This window comes from Polypterus senegalus, chromosome 9 (assembly GCF_016835505.1).
Source record: "Polypterus senegalus isolate Bchr_013 chromosome 9, ASM1683550v1, whole genome shotgun sequence".
In the NCBI taxonomy this organism is placed as follows: Eukaryota; Metazoa; Chordata; class Cladistia; order Polypteriformes; family Polypteridae; genus Polypterus; species Polypterus senegalus.
The window spans coordinates 131,913,259-131,937,611 of record NC_053162.1 but is presented as its reverse complement, the minus strand read 5'-3'; the positions used below and the strand labels follow the sequence as shown (position 1 = coordinate 131,937,611).

Sequence of the window (24,353 nt, the reverse complement as noted above, 5' to 3'; positions counted from 1 at the left end):
CAAGGCATACAGCTAGGCTGGGCTGGAGAATTTCCAGAGTACAAGTTAATGTTTGTAAAATGTGTTGCACAACAGAAAAAAGAATAGAAAATTGTAAGCAGATACGATTTGGAGTTGCAATTACTGTACTTTTTCTTCTGTTTCAGAACTTAAGTTTACAAGATGCAGAACATAAGATATATCCATCCATCATTATAAATCTGCTTCATTCAGGTAAAAGTCATAGGGTTGTGTTTTGCTTTTCTTTTTTCTTTCTATTTCTATTTTTCTTTTGTTTCCTCCTTATTGATTTTGAAGTAAACAATTGTTTTACATTATTATTTGTTTGATTGAATAATATGCCATTGTAATGTTTTGCTTTTCCAAAAAAAATCTACATTTACATATAAAAAGAGTCCGGGGTCCAGCAGGATATTGAAGCAGCATTGGTTGGAAAACTGGAAACAATCCTGTGACTCAAAGGGCAAGTTTGTGGGTTAAATTAGAATTGCCAACTAATCTAATTCACTTGTTTTGGGGCCATGTGAGCAGAAGTAGAATACCTGAAAAGAAACTCATGCAGATACAGGTTCAGGTGTGGCCCAGCTTTGAATCCAGTTTCCTGAAGCTGTGAGTCAGCATGTATGCCACCTGCTATAAAATAATTAATTATAAACTCAATATAAGTTTGTTTTTGCTATATTTTGGTTTTAACTCCTTTTACAAACACAATCTTTTTATTTTGTAAGCATTGTGCTCCTTCCGGTGAAATGACCTTCACTTAAAATAACATTTATTTGGCTTGATAAATACTTTGACTGCTAGGTTTAATTTAGATAATGTATAATACATAGTGTGATAAGTTCATGTTAGGCAGCTTAACCAGGCTCTTTTTTGTAATATGAATGCTCTGTTGTACTTTCCTCATAGAAGTTGGGAATGTGCACTGATACAGCGCATTGCAGCACCCACCACACTACAAACCACCTCTGGATCCCAAATTAGGACCCGAACACAGCTGTGTATCGTGTGACACCTCAGCACCACACTAGTTTGAACAGAATGGAACAGTGTGAGGTTTTTTTTTTTTTTACAGCAGATGGAGTGCCACTAACCCACAAGTTTTCCCTGCATGTTGGAGGACCTGCTTGCAGGGTTGGCTGCAGGTTAATGTCATACCCTGGACAGAACAATTGCAGATTAAGGGCCTTCCTCAAGGGCCCAATGGAGTGCAATCACTTCTGGCATTTACGGGACTCAAACCAGCAACCTTCTGATTGCTGGTGCAGATCCCTAGCCTCTGAAACACCTCTCCATATTCCACATTAAACAATAAAATTACCGCAATTGATTTTTAAATCTTTACAGATTCATTTATTAGAGGCACATTGTAAATATTCGTACAAATTTTTTATCTTGTTTTTGCTTGATTCTCCTAATTTCCAAAAAAATTTACAATCCCCAGTTTCTTCATGTGTACCACAAGTATTGCATTTTTCTGCGCTGTTCGCCTCTTATTTCATTTGGTTACATCGTCACCTGCCAAAACATGTGCACTGTGAGTTTCTCTCTGGTGTTGGAGTTCTTTTAAATACACCAGCTCATTCATAAGGAAGCTGCCTTCTTTTGAAACAATAACAGAGTCAACATTGTGACATAATAATGCTGATGTATTTATTAATCATTTATTACTATTATAAAAAGAAATCTTTTTTCCTAGCAACGAGATGTGATCTTTGGAAGAGAGATCTTTTGAAGACACTTTCATGTCCCGTGAGATGGACAAGTCACGTCATACTTACAACCTTTGGAAGCCAGTCCAGTGATACACATGTAGAGCAGGTTAGAGATAATGGAAGTAGGAAAATTCAAAAGTCTCAAAAAATAAGAGTAAAGATTGCATTAGCGCAAAAAAATGGAAAATATTACTCGGTGAAATAACGGAACAGCGAAAAGAGATCAAAGAGTGTTTGAGGATGTCTGGGGAGCAAGAGCGACAAAGCAGTAAGACAAAAGGACAGGTACAGATCACATGGCACAGCAGCAGCAGCAAGCCACAGCAGCTGATCAAATTAAAACGATGTAAAAAAAAATTGTATTTGTTTCCCATTGTATCACCATTTTAAAAAGGTTTCAGATGAGCGGTCACATCTCCTTGGGGTGCGTTTACTCCCCCTCTGCACAATGGTGCATAGCGCTGGCGGTGGAGGTTGCCGAGCAAAGCAAGCAGGGGACATAGCCCCCTAGTATTATTATAAATTACAGAATCTAGTGTGGCCACTTACCTTACTCACTGTCTGATTTTTTCACTCACTAATATATTTAATTCTTATTTTCAGTGGGTAACATTCAATTCAACTCACTTAAATGATTAATCTATGCTGACATTTACTGACCCATCTTAATCTACTGTTAAGATTGCAGGGAGTTGGGCTAAAGGCAGCGTGGCAGCATCAGGCTCAAGGTAAGTATCAGCCCTGCACATTCAGACATACCTGGCCAATTAAGCCTCATTTTTTCATTTTTACAATATGCAGAAAACTCACATGGACTCCATTAGAGTGTTTTATTTTGATCCAGGTAGTGATTTGAGATTAGTCTTTTGAAGCTATGAAGTTAAAATTATGTCAATAAAAATGCATTGGTTTTTCGTTGATTTTAAATACTGATCAAGTTATGAAATTTCTTTCTTGTTTGAATAAAATAGAACTAGAGGCCTGCACGGATACACAGTTGAGCCATCCTGTCCTGTTAGAAATTGAGTAATATGGCAAAACACTATGTAAGAAATTAGGAAACCTCTGGACATGACTGGGGACTGTGGAACTGAAGTGAGTGCACAAAGTGTGGAAAGAAGTAACCAATATAAAAAAAAAATAAATTCATTTTTTTTTCCATTCCTACACTCTTTTAGACTGGTACTTTATTGGGTTGTATGGCTCCTTATAGAACCATTGCTTTACAAAGAAATATTTTATTCAGTAAAGCATTCTATGTATATAAAATTGATTCTTTGAGCTTAGAAGAGGCTCCAAATATGAGTATATCCTTTGTTATAGCTAGCAGCAAGAGTCATTTTAAAATCAGAAATGCATTGGTATTCTACAAATCTGTTGCTATCTATTTGTGGTTATTCCATCACAGGATGAATACACACATGCATATCAGGTGTCACTTCAGGTTTGCCACCTTACGTGCATGACTTTTTGAATTCAAAATTCTTAGAGAGAATTCATATTGACACAGGGACAACATGCAGACTCCACATAGGGAGTACAAGGGACTTGAATCCTATCTCCCTTGCTGTGTGTGTTGTGCTGCCACTGCACTGCAATTTGATTTGGGAAGCATTTTCCACTGATTTAAAGCCTTGTATGATGTGCTGAACTTGTGCACACATCCATTTGTGTCAGATTTGGGGAGCTGGTGTGCCTGGTGACCACTATATATATATATATATATATATATATATATATACTGTGGTGGATTGCCGGCATTTCATTCCGGCCCTCAACCCCAGGCCGCCAGGAGGAGCTCTCCCGACAGCATGATCATGCCCCGAGTTCCAGCAGGGCATCATGGACTATGTAGTGTTTGTACACAGCCCTGCTGGATACCTTGGGGGCCACCAGGCGTCGCTGTAGGGGGCTTGTAGGCTCTTATGTGCCCTATGACCGGGAGTGCATCACGGTCACGTGACAGGAAGAAACGGCGTGCTCCGGGTTGAAGAAAAGGACTATTTACCCTGACCCGGAAGGAATAAGGACTTGTGGACTGTTGGGCAGGAACACCTCCGGGTTAGGGAATATAAAAGGACTGTGGGAGCTTCCAGACGATGAGCTGAGTTGGGAGGCAGGGTGGCTAAGCGTCTGGGAGTGGAGGATTGGTTTATTAATTATTGTATTGTTTATTGAGAATTGTGGAAAGGAGAGTGCTTTGTGCACATTATTGATATAATAAATATCATAATTGGACTTTTATCTGGTGTCTGACGTATAGTCTGATGGTACAAGGGTGCGAGAAAACCCTAATTCTGTTACAATATATATATATATATATATCTATAATAATAAAAGGCAAAGCCCTCACTCACTCACTCACTCACTCACTCACTCACTCACTCACTCACTCACTCACTCACTCATCACTAATTCTCCAACTTCCCATGTAGGTAGAAAGCTGAAATTTGGCAGGCTTATTCCTTACAGCTTACTTACAAAAGTTAAGCAGGTTTCATTTCGAAATTCTACACGTAACGGTCATAACAGTCGATAACGGTCGACAACATCCGCCATGTTGAACTTTCTTATTTATGGCCCCATCTTTACGAAATTTGGTAGGCGGCTTCCCTGCGCTAACCGAAACCGATGTACTTACTTATTTCGATGGTATGACGCCACTGTCGGCCGCCATATTGAACTTTCCAACGTCACCAATTTTCAAACCTCCCGTATAGGTAGAAGGCTGACCCCATCTTCACGAAATTTGGTAGGTGGCTTCCCTGCACTAACCAAAACCGATGTACGTACTTATTTCTGTGATATGATGCCACTGTCAGCCGCCATATTGAATTTTACAAATGTCACTAATTTTTCAACTTCCCATGTAGGTAGAAGGCTGAAATTTGGCAGGCCCATTCCTTAAATCTTACTTACAAAAGTTAAGCAGGTTTCATTTCGAAATTCGACGTAACGGTCATAACGGTCAACAACGTCCGCCATATTGAATTTTCTTATTCATGGCCCCATCTTCACGAAATTTGGTAGGTGGCTTCCCTCCGCTAACCGAAACCAACGTACATACTTATTTCGGTGGTATGATGCCACTGTCAGCCGCCATATTGAACTTTCCAACGTCACTAATTCTCCAACTTCCCGTGTAGGTAGAAGGCTGAAATTTGGTACTTATTTCGGTGGTATGATGCCACTGTCGGCCGCCATATTGAACTTTTAACGGAAACCGATGTCCGTACTTATTTCATTGGTATGACACCACTGTCAGCCACCATATTGAACTTTCCAACGTCACTAATTCTCCAACTTCCCGTGTAGGTAGAAGGCTGAAATTTGGCAGGCTCATTCCTTACAGCTTACTTACAACAATTAAGCAGGTTTCATTTCGAAATTCTACGTGTAACGGTCATAACGGTCAACAACGTCTGCCATGTTGAACTTTCTTATTTACGGCCCCATCTTCACGAAATTTGGTAGGTGGCTTCCCTGAGCTAACTGAAACCAATGTACGTACTTATTTCGGTGGTATGACGCCACTGCCAGCCGCCATATTGAACTTTCCAACATCACTAATTCTCCAACTTCCCGTGTAGGTAGAAGGCTGAAATTTGGCAGGCTCATTCCTTACAGCTTACTTACAAAAGTTAAGCAGGTTTCATTTCGAAATTCTACGCGTAATGGTCATAACGATCAACAACTTCCGCCATGTTGAACTTTCTTATTTATGGCCCCATCTTCTCGAAATTTGGTAGGCGGCTTCCCTGCACTAACGAAACCAATGTACGTACTTATTTCGGTGGTATGATGCCACTGTTGGCAGCCATATTGAACTTTTCAACAGTCTTTGTTACTTATGGGCCCATCTTCAAGAAATTTGGTACACGGGTTCCCAGCGCTAACTGAATCCTACTTACGTTCATATATACGTCCATAGCCTGCACCTCGGTCACCGTGTGAGGTGGCGTTGGGTCCCCCATCCCAGCGCCTACCACTTTGTTGGCTGCCTGCCTATATAAGACCATCCGTCGCGCGGTCTCTACATTCCCTTCCTTGCTTCGCCACGGATTCACGTCTCCCTACTGATAACTACAGCCTTTTGTTTAATCCACGGCTTCTCCCTGTTTTATTGTTTGTTTATTACAATTATAGTTATTGTAGAGGTATTTTACACTTACTTTACATTGCTCAGGTACCCATTTCCTTTATCATTCCAACCCGCATTACCATGTCTATCGAGATGATCACCATCGATCAAAGAACTGTCACTTACCGAGTGGTTTCCATGCCGGAGATGGCACCTGCCTTTTCCATTCTCTTTGTTACATATTGCACGGCCATATCAGGCTCACTCTTGATATCGGAGGAACATTCTGTCTTATGTATTGAATGACTGGGACAGGTTCAAGGTGTGGACTGATGACGGTACAGGAGATAATTATATTACACAGGAGCACTATAAGACTGAAATGCTTAAGCCCTTCACCTATGGTTCTGCATGTTAGTTGATGGCTGCTGCTGAATTGTTCGGTTGTCGCTTTCAAGTGTACCGAAATGGCCAAATATTTTACACCTTTCGACAACCGCCAATGCCTCTTAAACATCTTAGATTCACAGGTGATGATTTCAGTAGTGGACACTTTGATGTTTATGAATGTTTAAACTCTCAAAAGCTGGATGTGATTTTATCGATGAAACCGTTGTGTGCCTACAACGCTTGACAGATGCCAAATGTCACTTCAACACAACAAATCCTGCAAATACTGTCGTAATTGAAACAAACCATGAAACTCAAACCGATTATGACAGCAGCAATCCAAGCTGTGAGATTTGAGACAAGATTACTGTTCACATGGCCAACTGTAAGTTACATGATCAAGAGTAAGCTCAGCGCACAGCTTGGTCATGTTACAACGGAGGGCGAACTGACAACATGGTATACAAAGAGATCCTTAACAAATAATTATTGGCATTTTTTCCCTCAGTTTAAAAAGGTTTAATTTTCTTCTTAATAAAAATTTTAATGCAGTACTTCATATATATATATATATATATATATATATATATATACATATATCCATCCATCCATCCATTTTCTAACCCGCTGAAACCGAATACAGGGTCACGGGGGTCTGCTGGAGCAATCCCAGCCAACACAGGGCACAAGGCAGGAACCAATCCTGGGCAGGGTGCCAACCCACCGCAGGACACACACAAACACACCCACACACCAAGCACACACTAGGGCCAATGTAGAATGCCAATCCACCTAACCTGCATGTCTTGGTTGTGGGAGAAACGGGCGCCGGAGGAAACCCACACAGACACGGGAGAACATGCAAACTCCGCAGGGAGGACCGGGGCGAACCGGGTCTCCTAACTGCGAGGCAGCAGCGCTACCACTGCGCCACCGCGCCGCCCTTATATATATATATAGTCGGCACAGTGGCGCAGTGGTAGCGCTGCTACCGCGGTTGAGACCCGCTTCCGGTCCGCCTGCTGGAGTGGCATGTTCTCCCGTGTCTGCATGGGTTCCTCCGGGCGCTCATTCCACAATCGGGCTGCAGGCAGATGGATTGGCAGTTCAGTGGCCCTAGTGTGTGCTTGGTGTGTGGGTGTGTGTGTGTGTCCTGTGGTGGGTATATATATAGTGGACTGTGGCCTGTAGCTTATCCCAGCCAATACCCCCAAGCCTGCTAGGTGGAGCCCTCCCTGCAACATGGAGATGCCCCAAATTCCAGCAGGGCATCATGGACCTTGGAGTTTCCCTTCACAGCCCTGCTAGATACCGTGGGGGCCACCAGAGGACGCTGCAGGGAAGTTCAAGGACTCTTATGTTCAGTATAGCCCGGAAGTACTTCACAGTCACGAGGACAGAAGAAATAAAGTTAATAAAGGTAATCACATGAACTGAGGTATCAGAAGCACTTCCGGGTCAAGGACTATAAAGGATTGTGGGAAACCCCAGATTGTTGAGCTGAGTTGGGAGGAAGGGTGACAACATGTCTGGGAGTGGAGGATTGTATTGGATTATTACAGATGATTTATATATATATATACAGTTGTGATATGCGGCTGACGTCCATACCCAGTCGGGACGACCCTGCACATTATATTCAGGGGGAGCAGCTTTGGGCACTGCAAAACCTTCCCCTGGATGCTAGATGGCCTCCTGCCTTGGGGGAGCAGGGCCTCGGGTTCACGCAGGGTATCCTAGGAATTGGAGTTGGGTGCATCCCTGTTGCGTCCAGGAGGAACAGTGTGGTTTTCGTCCTGGTCGCGGAACAATGGACCAGCTCTGCACCTTTAGCAGGATCCTGGAAGGTGCATGGGTGTTTGCCCAGCCAGTCTACATGTGTTTTGTGTACTTGGAAAAGGCATTCAACCATGTCCCTCTAGGAATCTTGTGGGGGGTACTCCAAGAGTATGGGTTACCAGATTCCCTTATAAGGGCTGTTCGGTCCCTGTACAATCGGTGTCAGAGCTTGGTCCGCATTGCCGGCAGTATGTCAAACCTGTTTCCAGTGAGAGTTGGACTTCGCCAGGGCTGCCCTTTGTCACCGATTCTATTCATAACTTTTATGGACAGAATTTCTAGGCACAGCCAGGGCGTTGAGGGGGTTGGGTTTGGTGGACTCAGGATTGGGTTACTGTGTTTTGCAGATGATGTTGTCTTGTTTGCATCATCAGGCCGTGATCTTCAGCTCTCTCTGGATCAGTTCGCAGCTAAGTGTGAAACGGCTGGGATGGAAATCAGCACCTCCAAATCCAAGACCATGGTCTTCAGCCGGAAAAGGGTAGAGTGCCCACTCAGAGTTGGGAGCGAGATTCTGCCCCAAGTGGAGGAGTTCAAGTATCTCGGGGTCTTGTTCACGAGTGAGGAAAGAATGGAGCGTGAGATTGACAGGTGGATCGGTGTGGTGTCCGCAGTGATGCGGGTTCTGCATCGGTCTGTCGTGGTAAAAAAGGAGCTGAGCCGTAAGGCAAAGCTCTCAATTTACCAGTCAATCTACTTTCCTACCCTCACCTATGGTCATGAGCTATGGGTAGTGACCGAAAGAACGAGATCGCAAATACAAGCGGCTGAAATGGTTTCCTCCGCAGGGTGTCTGGGCTTTCCCTTAAAGATAGGGTGAGAAGCTCTGTCATCTGGGAGGGGCTCAGAGCAGAGCCACTGCTCCTCTGCATTGAGAGGAGTCAGATGAGGTGGCTCGGGCATCTGATCAGGATACCTCCTGGACGCCTCCCTGGTGAGGTGTTCCGGGCACGTCTAACTGGGAGGAGGCCCTGGGGAAAACCCAGGACACGATGGAAGGACTATGTTTCTCGGCTGGCCTGGGAACACCTCGTGATTCCCCCGGAAGACCTAGAAGAAGTGGCTGGGGAGAGGGAAGTCTGGGCCTCTCTATTCAAGCTGCTGCCCCCACGAGCCGATCTCGGATAAGCGGAAGAGGATGGATGGATGGATGGATGGATATATATATGTCTGTGCATGTGTGTGTGTGTGTTTGTGTGTACATTTGCACATATACATATTTGTATTACTACACATGTGCATAAGCTCTATCACACTAGGACACTAGGAAGCACCATCATTCACTCGGCGCTCAGAGAAAATGCCTATTGAGGGCACCTGACACCACCTCTTCTGGTCCAGGAGCTATAAAACCAATGTGCTGCTGGAAGGTAACTGTCTCATTCGACAGATGAGTCACCTGTGGTACAGAGCTCCTAGCCTGAAGCCTGACCACTCTTCAGAACCTTTAGAGCCTCAGACAATGTCTAAATTTTGCTTTGTTATTTGGTCATGCTATTGAGCGCCTGTTATTTTCAGCTGTATATGTATATATATATATATATATATATATATATATATATATATATATATATATATATATATATATATATATATATATATATATATATATACTCAGCAAAAAAGAAACGTCCCTTTTTCAGGACTGTGTATTTCAACAATAATGTTTTAAAAATCCAAATAACTTTACAGATCTTCATTGTAAAGGGTTTAAACAATGTTTTCCATGCATGTTCAATTAACCATAATCAATTAATTAACATGCACCTGTGGAATGGTCGTTAAGACCTTAACAGCTTACAGAAAGTAGGCATTTAAGGTCACAGTTCTAAAAACGCAGGACACTAAAGAGACTTGTCTACCGACTGTGAAAAACACCCAAAGAAAGATGCCCAGGGTCCCTGCTCATCTGCGCGAACGTGCATTAGGCATGCTGCAGGGAGGCATGAGGACTGCTGATGTGGCTAGGGCAGTAAATTGCCATGTCCGCACTGTGAGACGCCTAAGACAGCGCTACAGGGAGACAGGAAGGACAGCTGATCATCCTCGCAGTGGAAGACCGCATGTAACAACACCTGCACAGGATCGGTACATCCGAATATCACACCTGCGTGACAGGTACAGGATGGCCACAACAACTGCCCAAGTCACACCAGGAACACACCATCCCTCCATCAGTGCTCAGACTGTCCGCAGTAGGCTGAGAGAGGCTGGACTGAGGGCTTTTATGGCCTGTTGTAAGGCAGGTCCTTACCAGACATCACCAGCAACAACGCCGCCTATGGGCACAAACCCACCTTCGCTGGACCAGACAGGAGTGGCAAAAAGTGCTCTTCACTGATGAGTCACGGTTTTGTCTCACCAAGGGTGATGGACGGATTTGTGTTTATCGTCGAAGGAATGAGCGTTACACCGAGGCCTGTACCCTGGAGCGGGATCGATTTGGATCGATCATTCCCCCCAGAAATGTCCAGAAACTTGCAGGTGCCTTGGTGGAAGAGTGGAGTAACATCTCACAGCAAGAACTGACAAATCTGGTCCAGTCCATGAGGAGGAGATGCACTGCAAGCAGCTGGTGGCCACACCAGATACTGACTGGTACTTTTGATTTTGAGCCTCCCTTCATTCAGGGACACATTGTGAAACATTTTTAGTTTATGTCTTATGGTGTTGACTCTTTTACTGTTCATACAAATATTTACACATTAAGTCAGAGGACGTTTCTTTTTGCTGAGTATATATATATATATATATATATATATATATATATGTGTGTGTGTTTGTGTGTGTGCCTTTGTTATTGCACTTAATGTTTGGATGCAGATATTTTTAATGAATGAAACAAAGCTATGTGTTTACTTGGTATTGACAGAGGGGAATGGGCGGTCTCTTGGTCTGGAATCCTTGTAGATTTTATTTTTTTGTTCCAGCCGTTTGGAGTTTTTTTGTTTTTTTCTGTCCACCCTGGCCATCGGACCTTACTTATCCTATGTTAATTAATGTTGACTTATTTTTATTTTTTATTGTGTCTTCTATTTTTCTATTCTTCATTTTGTAAAGCACTTTGAGCTACATTTTTTTGTATGAAAATGTGCTATATAAATAAATGTTGTTGTTGTTGTTGTTGGATAGCTTTGCTCATTAGTTCATTTACTCGCACAAAAAGATGTTATTGTTTCACTCAGATGTCCCTAATCTATTAATAGATTTTGGCTGAAGACCTGAAAACATTCAGTGTCAAACATTTCCAATAATAGAGAAAATCAGGAAGGAGTCAAGGACTTTATATGGCTCAAACTCACTAAATTCATTTTAGGATCAGATGGAGTAATATACAGTAAAGGGGTAATATATAAAATGAGAATACTGAAAATGGCAAGGAATACCTGACAATATTGAAATGCAAAGTATTCTAACTAGTAGTCAGACTTATGAATGAAAAATATCACCTGTCTCATTGTTCATGTTATATGTATTTTTGTGTAAAATATGGCACCTACTGTAGAGACATATTCAATAATTTACAGTGATTGAATGTCTTGTGAAGGAAGAAATCACCATGGCTGACATTAATGCATGACCTCAAAATGCACATGGAGATGCCTATTTGGTTGAAAGCAGTGTTAGATAATGGGTAAAGTACTTTAAAGATGCAACCTCAAAGACATTGGCATATTACCATAGTGGTTGGCCACAAACTGCCAATATTGAACGCAGCAAAGAAAATAAATGCAGAAGCCATCAGAGAGAACTGAAATGTGACAGTCAGAGAAATGGTAGGTATGGCTGAATTAGAAAGCTGCCACCAGGGAGTGTTCAAAATTCTGTAAATGTTTCTACAAATGCTTCAACTGTGATGGAGATTGTGTTATAATGTAACATAGTTAAGTGGATTGGACAGACATGTAGAGATTTCCTATTTATGTCTGCATTAAGTCATAAAATGAATATTCTTTATATTGTTAGCATGAGTCAACTTATGAATGTTAGTACATATGAATTTGTAAGTAAGACTCTTTATTACTATGTATGAAAGTATTTATAATGAAAAATAATACATAAGAGGCACTACCATCAAGTGGAATTAAAAACTGAACGAATATTAGCCACCATATGAGTCATTTTTTGATTGCATTGCAAGTGTTCTCATTTTGTTACTAACAGTGTATTTTGCCCTATTGTACATGAAAGTCCTTCACACACAACAATAGAAATAAAAGAAAAACATTTCACATAAATATCTGCTATCTCGTTTTTGTAAAGTACTTGAAAAGTGTTCTCTGTTATACTAAATTACATATATAGTTGATTCAGACAGTATTCAGGCCTTATCACTTTCTGTACACTTCATTGTGTTGTAGATTTAATTTTAAATGGATAAATGTTGCAATTTTTGCTCATCAATCTACACTCAACAACCTATATGCCAAAGAAAAAATGTTTTGAGAAAGGTTTTCAAATTTATTTAAAATCAAAAGCTGAAATATCATATCTATATAAGTAATTAATGGACTATCTGTTGGGCAGACTTCAAATTGTGAGACTCAAAGACTGTGTTTCTGAAATGGATGTGAGTAAAACTGGAGCAACACAAGGAACAGTCCTCTCTCCTTTTCTCTTCACTCTGTACATTAATGACTATAAATATAACACCAAGTCATGTCACTTGCAGAAATTATCAGATGATTCTATACTTATATGGTATATTGATTAGGGGGATGATACAAGAGTATAGGAGTCACATGAATAACTTTGTTTCTAGGTGCAGGAAGAATTACTTGTATCTCAATATAAACCAAACCAAGGATTATTACCAATAACCAAGGTTATTGACTTTTGCTGCATCAAAGAGCCTCTGTTTCAAGTCACTGTTCAAGGAGCTGATGTAGAAGTGGTGCATTGTTGCAAGTACTTGGGGGTCCACATCAATGGCAGGTTGGACTGGTCTTGTAACACAGAGGAACTATATAAGAAAGGGCAGAGCAGGCTCTTTTTTTCTTAACAGACTGCATTCCTTAATGTTGGTAATGACATCCTTCAAACCTTCTACAACTCTATGCTGGCCACTATAATATTATATACTGTGGTGTGCTTAGGATGTAATATCACTTCAAGAAAGGCCAAATCAACACCAAATCAACAAGCTAATTAAAGGGCAGGCTCAGTTATGGGACACACTCTTGATCCTTGGAGGTCGCAAAAAAGGAAAGAATTATGAACAATTCTGCACAACTTTTCTCTGACACACAAACACTGAGGACTTTCAGCTAACAAATTATTCAGCAGAAGTAAGAAATGCTACTGGGGCTCCTTTATACCAATAGCAATACATCTGCCTAATGCCTTACTGTAACTGTGGCTTGCTTTGCTTTGTGATTTTTTGCTCTGCTATTGACCTGTCTTTGTATTTGGTATGGGCGGCACGGTTGCGCAGTGGTAGCGCTGCTGCCTCGCAGTTAGGAGACCTGGGTTCGCGTCCTGGGTCCACTCTGCGTGGAGTTTGCATGTTCTCCCTGTGTTTGTGTTGGTTTTCCTCCCACAGTCCAAAGACATGGTGGATTGGTGATTCTAAATTGGCCCTAGTGTGTGCTTGGTGCGTGGGTGTGTTTGTGTGTGTCCTGTGGTGGGTTGGCACCCTGCCCAGGTTTGGTTCCTGCCCTCTGTTGGCTGGGATTGCCTCCAGCTGACCCCCGTGACCCTGTGTTCAGATTCAGCGGGTTGGAAAATGGATGGATGTATTTGGTATTGGGACTTTGTTCACCTTGGCTTAACTTTGCTGGCAATTCCAATTTAATTGTCTTCCTTTTTGGTTATTCTGGTGTATGTTCAGATCATAGTGTGTGTGTTTGGATCTATCTATCTATCTATCTATCTATCTATCTATCTATCTATCTATCTATCTATCTATCTATCTATCTATCTACACCCTTTTATTGTGGTCACATGCATCCTGTTTGCTTTAGTTATCCTTGAGATGTTTCTAGAACTTAATTGTTTAGAAAGGCACACTTGCTGTGTATATAAGGTTTCACAATTCACATTGCATTTCAGGACAACATTCTAAAGTTCTGAGTGTTCCCAGAAGCATGGAGGCCTCAAAAACTGGCAAGTAAAAGAAGTTTGGAACCACAAGGACTTTTCCTAGGGTTGATCGTACAATCAACCTGAGCTGAGATGTGAGATCATATCAGAAGGATAACCATCTCAGTGCTATATTTCAGGCAGTATTCCTCCCTTGGTTAAATTTCAGATCCTTGTTTTACATGCTTTTTGATTCTTTTATTTATGCTAATTTGTATTTACTTATGTTTACTTTTGTTTATTATGTGATATATTCTCAACACATGCATTATGTTCCTTGTGTTTTTATGAGTGGTTCCCCAAGAGGTGGGGCCATCTACCCATGACTGCCCTCAATTCTATGAGACAATATCTTAAATATCTTATCTAAATCTCATTTTGTAAAGATCCTGTGTTTGCTCTTATTACTTGCCTGTTCCTACTAGCAATGCCCCTCTTTTAGGCATTTTGGAAGTTTCATGAGACTTTGTGCTTAGGAATTCTTGAGTTTCGTTATAATCAGAGCACTCCATCAATCAGTTGTTCATAGTAGAGTGACTAACTCCCACTTGTAGTTTGCAACAGGGCATTTAAAAGACTCTAAGAGCATGAAGATTAAGATTATCTGGTCTGCTGAGACAAAATTGAGCTATCTGAGTAGAACTCCAAACACTATGTCGGTTTGCAGGCCAGACACTGCTTATCACCTGCTTAATACCATCCCTGTAGTGGAACATGGTAGTGGCAGCATCATACTATGGGGATTCTTCTCAGCAGCAGGGACAGGGAGACTGGTCAGAATTAAGGGAAGGATGAATGCGCATAAATACAGATAGATCCAGAAATAAAACCTGTTCAACCATCACCCCAGTCTCACCCCCTCAGACTGGGGTGATGGTTCAGCTTTCATCATGACAATGACCTGAATCATACAGCCAAGTCAAGGCTGCAGTGACTTTGGGACAAGTCTCTCACTGTCATTGAGGAGTACAGCGAAAGCCTAGACTTAAACCCCATAGAACATCTGCGCAGAGACCCCCAGATGGCAGTTTACAGACGCTTTCCATCCAATGTAATGGATCTGGAGACAATCTGCTAGAAGGATTGGATAAACTGTTCACATCCAGGTGTGCAGAGCTTGTAAAGATTTTCCCAAAAATACTCAAAGCTGTACTTGCTAGCAAAGATGCCTCTACAAAGTACCGGATTAAGGGTCTAAATACTTACATGAATAAGAGATTTCAGTTTTTAATAATAAAAAAAAAACAAACCTTTGTGGAAACATGTTTTCATTTTGTCATTATGGTAAATCCATTTAAAATTAAATCTAAAACACAATAACGTGTGCAGAAAGTGAAGGGGACTGAATACTTTCTAAATCTACTGCAGCTAAAACAAGTGAGACTGTTTAAAGAGTTTACAGGCAGTGTATGAGCAGCACTTCTCAATTTTTTTTTTAAATTCTGTAGATAATTCAATATGGGATGTTATAGCTGCTCTAAATCTCTTTACAGGAAGCTCAATAGTTAAATAAATACCATTTCATCAAAAATGCTGTGGAAAGAATATTACATTTAGCTCATTGTCTCTATCTGCCTTGACAGGGTTTGACAAAATTAAAAAAAATAAAATAAAATTCAGAAATGAAGATCTCATATAGACATCCCCTAAAACCTGGTGACAATACTAATACAAAGTATTAAACCAGCAGATAAGTATTTAAGCAAGTCAGTTATTTCATTTATTTATTTTAACCATGTTAGCTCAATACAGTGGCATGTTGGTTAGCACTGCTTCAAGGCTTTAGGTATCTGGGATGAGATTCTGGTCTGGTCACTGTCTGGATAGAGTTCACTTACTCTCCCCATATCTGTGTCACTCACCCAACCCCTCTGTGAACATTGTTTTAAATGGCAATTCAAAATTGGCCCAGTGTGACAGTTTTATGAGAACATGTGTGAGAAGACAGAGAGGGCAAAATCAAAAGCAAGGCCATGAATACAGAAGGAAAGAAAACAAAAGAAAGATTTACAGGGAAAGAAAAATTCAAGTTCAAGAACAACAGCTGTGTGAACATGTGTGTAAGGTGGACAAGAACTAGAGCTGACTTAAAGCGAGCCAAAAGATTCAAGGATTCAGAGGGAGAGAAATGTTGAGATACTTTCAATTTTATTTACACGATTAGACACAACATTAAAACCACAAAAAAGGTGAAGTGAATCATATTGATTATCTTGTTACAGTTTCATCTGTCAAAGGGTGAGGATATATTTGGCAGCAAGTGAACAATCAGTTCTTGAAGGTGGTATGTTAGGAGCAGGAAAAATGGGCAAGAGAGAGCATTTGAGCAACATTAACAAGAGCCAAGTTTTGATGGCTAACCAAATTGGTCACAGCACCTCCAAAATGGTAGGCCATGTCACGTCTTCCTGAAATGCAGTGGTTAGTACCTACCCAAAGTGGTCCAAGATAGGACAACTGGTAAACCGGCAACAGGCTCAGGGAGTATTGGTTAGCCCTTCTGGTCTAATTCCACAGAAGAGCTACTGTAGCACAGATTGCTGAATATCGTATTTCTGGCCATGAGAGAAAGGTATTGGAACAAACAATGCATTGCTGCATTGCTCACCATGGGAGCTGTGTAGACCTAAACTGGTGTGAGTGCACATACTGAGCCCTGCCCACTGGTGAAATTGCCTACAATGGAAACATGCTTGTAAGAAACCGACCATGAAGAAATCGAAAAAAGTGGGCTAGTCTGAAAAATCATGTTTTCTTTTAGATCATAGACAGTTGTGTGTTTTGTTTACCTGGGGAAGAGATGGCAGCTGGATGCACAATGGGATGAAGGCCAGCTAGTGGAGTCACTATGATTCTCTGGGCAATGTTCTGCCTGGAAATTTTGGGTCCTGGCATTAATGTGGATGCTACTTTCACACATATCACCTACCTAAATATTATTGCAGACCACATACATCCCTTCATGGCAATAGTATTACCAGATGGCAGTGGCCTCTTTCAGCAGCATAATGTGCTCTGCCACACTACAAAAACTGTTCAAGAATGGAATGAGGAACATAACAAAAAGGTCAAGGTGTTGACTTGGCCTCCAAATTCCCCAGATCTCAATCCGATCAAGCATCTGTGGGATGTGCTGGAAAAACAAGTATGAACCATGGAGGCCCCACGTCACAACTTATAGAAATTAAAGGAACTGCTGCTAACATCTTGGTGCCAGATACCACAGGACACATTTAGAGTTCTTGTGGAGTCCATGCCTCAATGGATCAGAACTGTTTTGGTGGCAAAAGGGGAACATACACAATATTCGGCTGATGATTTTTAATGTTGTGTCTGATTGATAATACAGTGTAACTTGATTCGTGACATTTACTCTTTTCATTATGTACTGCAATTGATTTATCACATGTTTTGTAAACCCACCTAGTTTATTTTTGAGTTGCTGTAGAGCCACAACCCATGCTGGCAAAATAAAATATAGGGCAGGAAGTAACAATGGGTGAGATGCCAGTTCATTGCAGGGTAGACCCACACTCACATAAAACTGATCTAAAGTTTCCACTCATCCCAATTCTCAGATTTTAGGATGGGGAAGGAAAGCCAGATTATGAAGACAAGAAACCACACAGAAACAATGAGAACTTGCATGCTTCAGACAGATAGACAGTGATTAGACCAACATTTTAACCAGAACCTGTTAAACAACTGCACTAACCCCTACATCACCATCCTGCTGATTTAAGTTTCCTGTGTAAGAAGAACATCACACATGTCTTAATAAAGGTTGTATATTAAATTGTTGTTGTATCCTGGGAAACAAGCCTCCATAAACAAATGTTAGAGTTCAGCTAGTGTCAATCACATTACTGTCCACTAACAATGGTGCAATCTCTTATTGATAAGAACTACCAAAATCCTAGCTCATCCACCCCACCATTACTGCTATTGTTAAATTGTTTGGCTTGACTCACCAGGGCTTTTGAGGTTGGCATCTCCCTCATTCTTTGATTCTGTAGTGCTTTTCCGAAGACGGCCACTGAAAAACAAATCAAATGAAAGTTTGTGTAACACAATGCAATTTAAAACTACTGTCTTTACAAAATAATGCTATGCACTAATACAGTGTCACATGCCTAGAACAAAGATCCTATAGATAATATCTAGTGCTATTCAGCTATAAAGCAGGGAAGAGGAAAACAAAACCTTAGTGGAGAAAATCTCTCTCTGATCCATTTGCACTTCAACTCATCATCAAGTTTTTTTTTATATATTTGCTATCTAAACAACTTTGAAATGAGGTGACACATTAAAGGGCAAACACCTTAACCACTAGTGCCATCATTCCATCTGCAGGGTGATCACATGAAATTGATTTTAGCAATTCTACCTTTAATACATTCATGGCAGGTAATAGCAATTAAATGTTTATTCAAGTAAACCTAGACTTGGTACTACGGTGGTTTCAGGAGCAAAATATGTGTCCTGCCCTCTCAGTTTTAGATAAAAAGTATTTTAACTCTTAACACTTAACTTGTGCCCTAAAATAATTGTACTTCAGCATTGGCTAAATAGGAACCTTAACCATTAACTCCTAATTTGCAACAGAGGCAATATACAGAAGGAGTCAGAGTCAGCTCTGCTTCATGAGGAGGTTGAGGCTGTTTGGTGTATGCAGATCACTCTTACATGTTCCCTAACAGTCCATTGTCGCTAGTGTACTTTTCTCTGCATTAGTGCACTGGGGAAATGTCATCAGTGCAAGTGAAGCCAACAGACTAAATAAACTAATTAAAAAGTCTAGTTTAAACTTGGGAGCCAGGCCAGACTCACTGAAGGAAGAATTAAATCGGGGGTCACTCATGAAACTGCTGACTATCCTGGACAGACAATGACTCTCACCCTCTGTCCGAGGTTTTGGTTTAACAGAAGAGCACCTTCAGGAACAGACTGAGACAACTGTGTTGCTCCAAGGAGTGTTATGTAAGGTTGTGTGTGCCTTCAGCCATCAGACTCTATAATGAGTCTCCCCTCAGTCCATCTACAGATTTGTTTTCCTTGGAAGCAGGAGTTCCATAACCTACAGGATGGAAAACAGCATCAGAGCTGATTTTTTAAAAGCTTGTCCTCTGTTCCTACAACGTCACCCCTAAAAAAACAACGCAATGAGCAAAAATGTCATCAAATATCAAATAGCACTGCAAAGCAAAAAGATTCAAGAACCTCTCTGGTAAGAATTTTTGCAAAAATGAAAAAAAAAAAAGCCTTTTTATTCAGTAGTATTTTATATTTTCATTGGCATCATCATCCTCAGTTTCAGTTTTAGTTTTGAAGGGGCAGCTCAGCCAATACACTGAGTTGGCTCAATCTGACCCCTTGACAAAGTTTCAGACAGGAATTGCTAAGCACACCCAGGCCTGCAGAGATGGGCCTGGTCATTAGTCTTTTTAAATTTTGGCACACCAGATACAATTCGAGTGGGAGGAAGTTTCAATATGACCAAAACGACTCAGGTTTGCTCTTCATTGTTCTTCCTCCTTCTTTCTATTTAGTCATAACATAGGGCTCTTTACTAAAGGTAACGGTTGGAATGTAGATTGACTGGTATATCAGAAACTGTGAGAAATTATCTACTGCTTCACAATCACCATTTGCTAAGGCATAAACTGTACTGTATTGATGCACCACTCATACCAACACCTCTACCCTCACTTGTGAAAAAAAAAAACCCAGTAGTACTTGCACTCTTCCATTCACCATTTACTTTTAGCAAGCCACACATTCGTGGAATAACACCATGACTTTGTATTTGGAGGTGATGTTATACCCGAGATGCCCACATCTGGCCTACTCCCCTTAAACCCAGGTAATTGAAACTAAGCTGCACTGGAGAGAATGAGGACACATAACAACACTGCAAGGGTGGTGAATCAAAGGTGCTCAGTGCTTTTTATCACTCCAACAAAAAGTGTTGAATAAATAAGTGCAGTGAAAAATTCTTCAATAAATAAATAATTAATAAAATCAGTGCATTTGTGAGGATAACGACCAACAATAAATAAGTTAAAATAACCGTGTAAAAACCATAGAGACCTTGGGTTGCCTTTACTTTACTTTCCTGCCAGCCCAGCGTTCATTTCTCCCTCTGTCTCACCAGTTCATTCATCAAGTCTTGCAGCAGAGCTGAGATGCAGACGGCTACAGTATGTTCACTCTTGCCACCTTTTGTGATGACCACTACCCTTAGGTATCTGCTGGAATGCCTTGAACTGGACTTAGTCTTTCCTACGCCTGCTTTGGTATCTACAGCATCCCTAGGATTCCTCACTATCGCCCTAACTTCTTCTGAACATTCAGTGGGGGATGATCCACCCCAGAAAGTCATTCTTCTTGCTCATTTGTGGGGACACTGACTGTCTATCTCCTCACTATTGATTGTTCACACTCCTGATTCTGCCTTCCTAGATACTGTGTTTCTTTCTCGTTGATCTCCTTTCTGTCCTACTCAGGCCCCTTCATACTGCTGTGGATGTGGTGCCCTGACTATGACCTGCGGAAAGTCAGTTAGAAAATTAAAACCAATAATGATTCATGTGCAAGCGTGATCAGCCCCAATCTTTCCATTAAACACCCAGCAGGTGATTTTTATTTACTAACTCCAACACCATGGACCCCTAACACACTTCACTTCACCAAAAGTGATGATTATTCCTACTAAATCACACTTGGCAGCAAAAAACGTCTTCAGAGTATGTTGGTGGTCACAGTCTGATTTGTCCTAAAGTGCAAGTTGAAACTATGAAAATCATGAACCAAGGAACATAGGCCCTACTTGGGGTTCAAACACCAACTGTAAATAGATTTCACTCCAATTTCAAGAACAGAACATAAAACAACTCTCACCATACAAGTAAATGTTGTACAGTAGACACTTTTGAGCTCCATTCTCTAGTACCAAGGTATTCAAACTATAGTCTTCTGGTTAATTCTGATCAGCCAAGTAACTTAAATGGCCTGCAAGTTAATTTAGTACTCTCAATAAATATGATGTGATATTAAGTAAAAATGTAGTTCTTATTTTGAACTGTAGGCACAGATATGACATAAAACCAATTCTCAAAACCCAGCAGCTACCTGCCTCTCCTCCTCTTTACCTTTTTCCTAAGTTTGATTGTGTTCATTAATGCTGTTTCTAAATGTCAAAATTGAAGAAATGAAAAGTTGATAACAATCACAGGAAATTCCAGCCATGCTGGTAAAACACACTTGTTTTCATTAAGTTCAGAGGCAAGTGTAGTTGTTTAATTTGATTGGTTGTTTAACAGTAATGAAATAATAGAATGAAACCAGATATTATGAATTGAAATAAGATCGGTTTTTCAAGCCACACATTGCTGCTAAGCAAGAATTGAAAGTTGAGCAACTAGCAGCTAAGCTGTCTGCTCTACAAAACCAGTTGTTTTGTGCAAATCCAGCACAAGAGAAGGGCTATGAGATAGATTAACATATAACCCTGCATTGGAATCATTTTGTAGAGGATGATTTTATAAGTGAGTGCCTTACTAAAGCGGTCACTAGCAGGTTTCCAGAGAAGAAGCAAGAAGTGAACAACACAAGTCTTGGAAGGAACACCATCACCTAGAGAATCAAAGATTTGTCATGCAAACCCAAAACAGCAATTGACAGAAAAAGTACTGACATTTGATTTCTAGTTGATCTTGTGTGATGAGAACGCATATCACACACACTACTCAGTTAAAAGTCTTTTGCCAAGGGGTTGATTACAATTCAACTCCATCTAAGGAGTCTGATGGGCACAGGGAGAGGCATGGATATTTTGTATTGTTCCACATACATATGTAAGCAAAAATTTTCTCTAATGAAGCTAAACAAGAGCTAAATGAGATCGAAAATAACTCCTACCATCTGTTCCAAATATTTACAACAACATTGATACTTATTTTGACAGTGATTCCTAAGTCCAGGTACATCATCACTGTACAGGTACCTTAAATCACTAAATATAATTTTTTATATTTTTGTTTTTGTAATTTTAAACTTATAATACAAATGTTTAAAATTTAACATATAGTTTGTCCTATTTATGGTCAGATCTTTTAGTGGTTCACTGAAGATGTTAGAGTGCATTAATTGTAAGCATTGATTTTTTGGTATTTCCATTTTGTTTCTATTCTTATGGATTCTAATATTTGGATTTTATATTGGAGCTCCTTTGCTCCAGAATGTCATTTTAGGCAAACCCTTTTGTATTTTTTTATTTTTGCTGTTTGACCTTTTTTGCTTCTTTGAGACTTTCAAATAAATAAATGATCTTTTGTTAAGATTTTGTATTAAACATTGCCCTTAAGCTAGATAATTTTTATGGCTCACCCTCTCTTTTGAAGGGAATCTTTGATATTTTTGTGTATTTAAGGAGATTTAAATTATTTTTGAACTTCACAAGACAGTTCCTTATTTTTGCCAGAATAGGCTGAAGCTTCCCTGTGAGTTCAGAGGTCAGGCTGACTGGAGTGAGGCCTATTCCAGGCATGTTGGGAAGACCTGATTTGGTTTGTGGAAATTTTTATTGTTTCAGCCAGGGTTGCTCCCCTTGCTGGGATTTAAATTTCTCATGTATGTCTTTTTAAAAGTGTTGATCATTTAGTTTGTATATGTGTATGAATCATTTTTTGTATGGCATTTGTTTTGTGAGTGATTCACCAGGAGGTGGGGCCACTTGCCCATCCCCTTCAAGCGAATGCCCTCTTTCCTGAACAAGCTGAGAAAATCCACAGTCTCCTGAGGTTCATTGAATCAATCTGGCATTGGTGAGTTTCTATTGTTATTTTTCTGTGCTTTTCTGTTTTAAAGTTTTTCGGACCTCTGTGTTCTGTTTTGCAACTATTCTTTGAATTTGTATATTGGGAAATTGGTTGTTTTGTATTGTCTTTGTTGTTTCAGCCAATCCATTAGCCATTTGTGATCCTCGAGGCCTTTGTTGTAACAGTACATTTTTATTAATGATATACAGAATATATTTTATTTATAAAGATTCTTCATCTGCGGTGGGTTGACACCCTGCCCAGGATTGGTTCCTGCCTTGTGCCCTGTGTTGGCTGGGATTGGCTCCAGCAGACCCCCGTGACCCTGTATTTGGATTCAGCGGGTTAGAAAATGGATGGATGGAAGATTCTTCATTTGCACTTTTATGACTTGGCAGGGTTTAATGGTTTCCCCCTTCTAGTGAACATTTTGAGATATTTTGGGACTTTTAGTGCTTAAGATCTCTATGTTCATGACAGTTTTAGAAAGGCCTCATAACATTTTCATAACACTAATGCCTCAGCAATACTGCTGTGGTATCTCATATAGGCTAGGAGCAGTCCTGCACCTGCAGCATCAGAGGGCCCTGCTAATATTCTGATAAGAACAATGTTCTACAGGGTTACTGTATGATTAAAATACCGGGAGAAGAGAGTAGTGTCAACAAACAAAAAGAACAAACAAAAAAAATGCTGAATGTCACCTAAATGCCTATTTTTTGTCCAACTTCACTGCTAACTAATTCACAAAAAAGAACTGAAATTTTATCCACCAAGACATACTAAACATTGGCAATGTGGCCATATTTACCCAGGAAGTACTGTAATTGGCTTGACCTCAGGTTAACCCATGGTCAAAAGAAACTCTTAACCAAGGGTGAAGCGTATTGCACCAAAGCACCACTTTAACCAATAGATGGGAATAGATCATGTGATGCACTAATCGTGGGCACTTGGATTTTGAGGGTGTGTGACATGTTAATGACAAAAAATAAAGAAAATAGAAAAATAACCCAGAAATTCAACAAATGCACAACAATAGCACAATAGTTCAAAACACATCACACAAAAGTAATAAATAAAAGTAAATAGCACCAAAAACAGCACCATGGAAAAATAGTAAGGAAGTGAACACTGTAGGCTGAAAAGTCTCCTGAATGAGAAGAATAGAGCATTCAAATCTAGTGATAAAGTTGCTCTGTAGAGTATACAGTGCATCCGGAAAGTATTCACAGCGCATCACTTTTTCCACATTTTGTTATGTTACAGCCTTATTCCAAAACGGATTAAATTCAGTTTTTTCCTCAGAATTCTACACACAACACCCCATAATGACAATGTGAAAAAACTTTACTTGAGATTTTTGCAAATTTATCAAAAATAAAAAAATTGAGAAGGCACGTGTACATAAGTATTCACAGCCTTTGC

General features: G+C 40.4%; 1 protein-coding gene across 1 annotated transcript in view; it reads right to left on the bottom strand.

Moving 5' to 3' along the window:
- The window catches only part of LOC120534912 (protein STPG3-like), a 39,777-nt gene that overhangs the window by 10,846 nt on the left and 4,578 nt on the right, over positions 1-24,353 (bottom strand). The window contains exon 2 of the mRNA XM_039762418.1: positions 18,078-18,142. Within this exon, the coding sequence (XP_039618352.1) occupies positions 18,078-18,142 (65 nt within the window). The remainder of the gene's footprint in view (positions 1-18,077; positions 18,143-24,353) is intronic.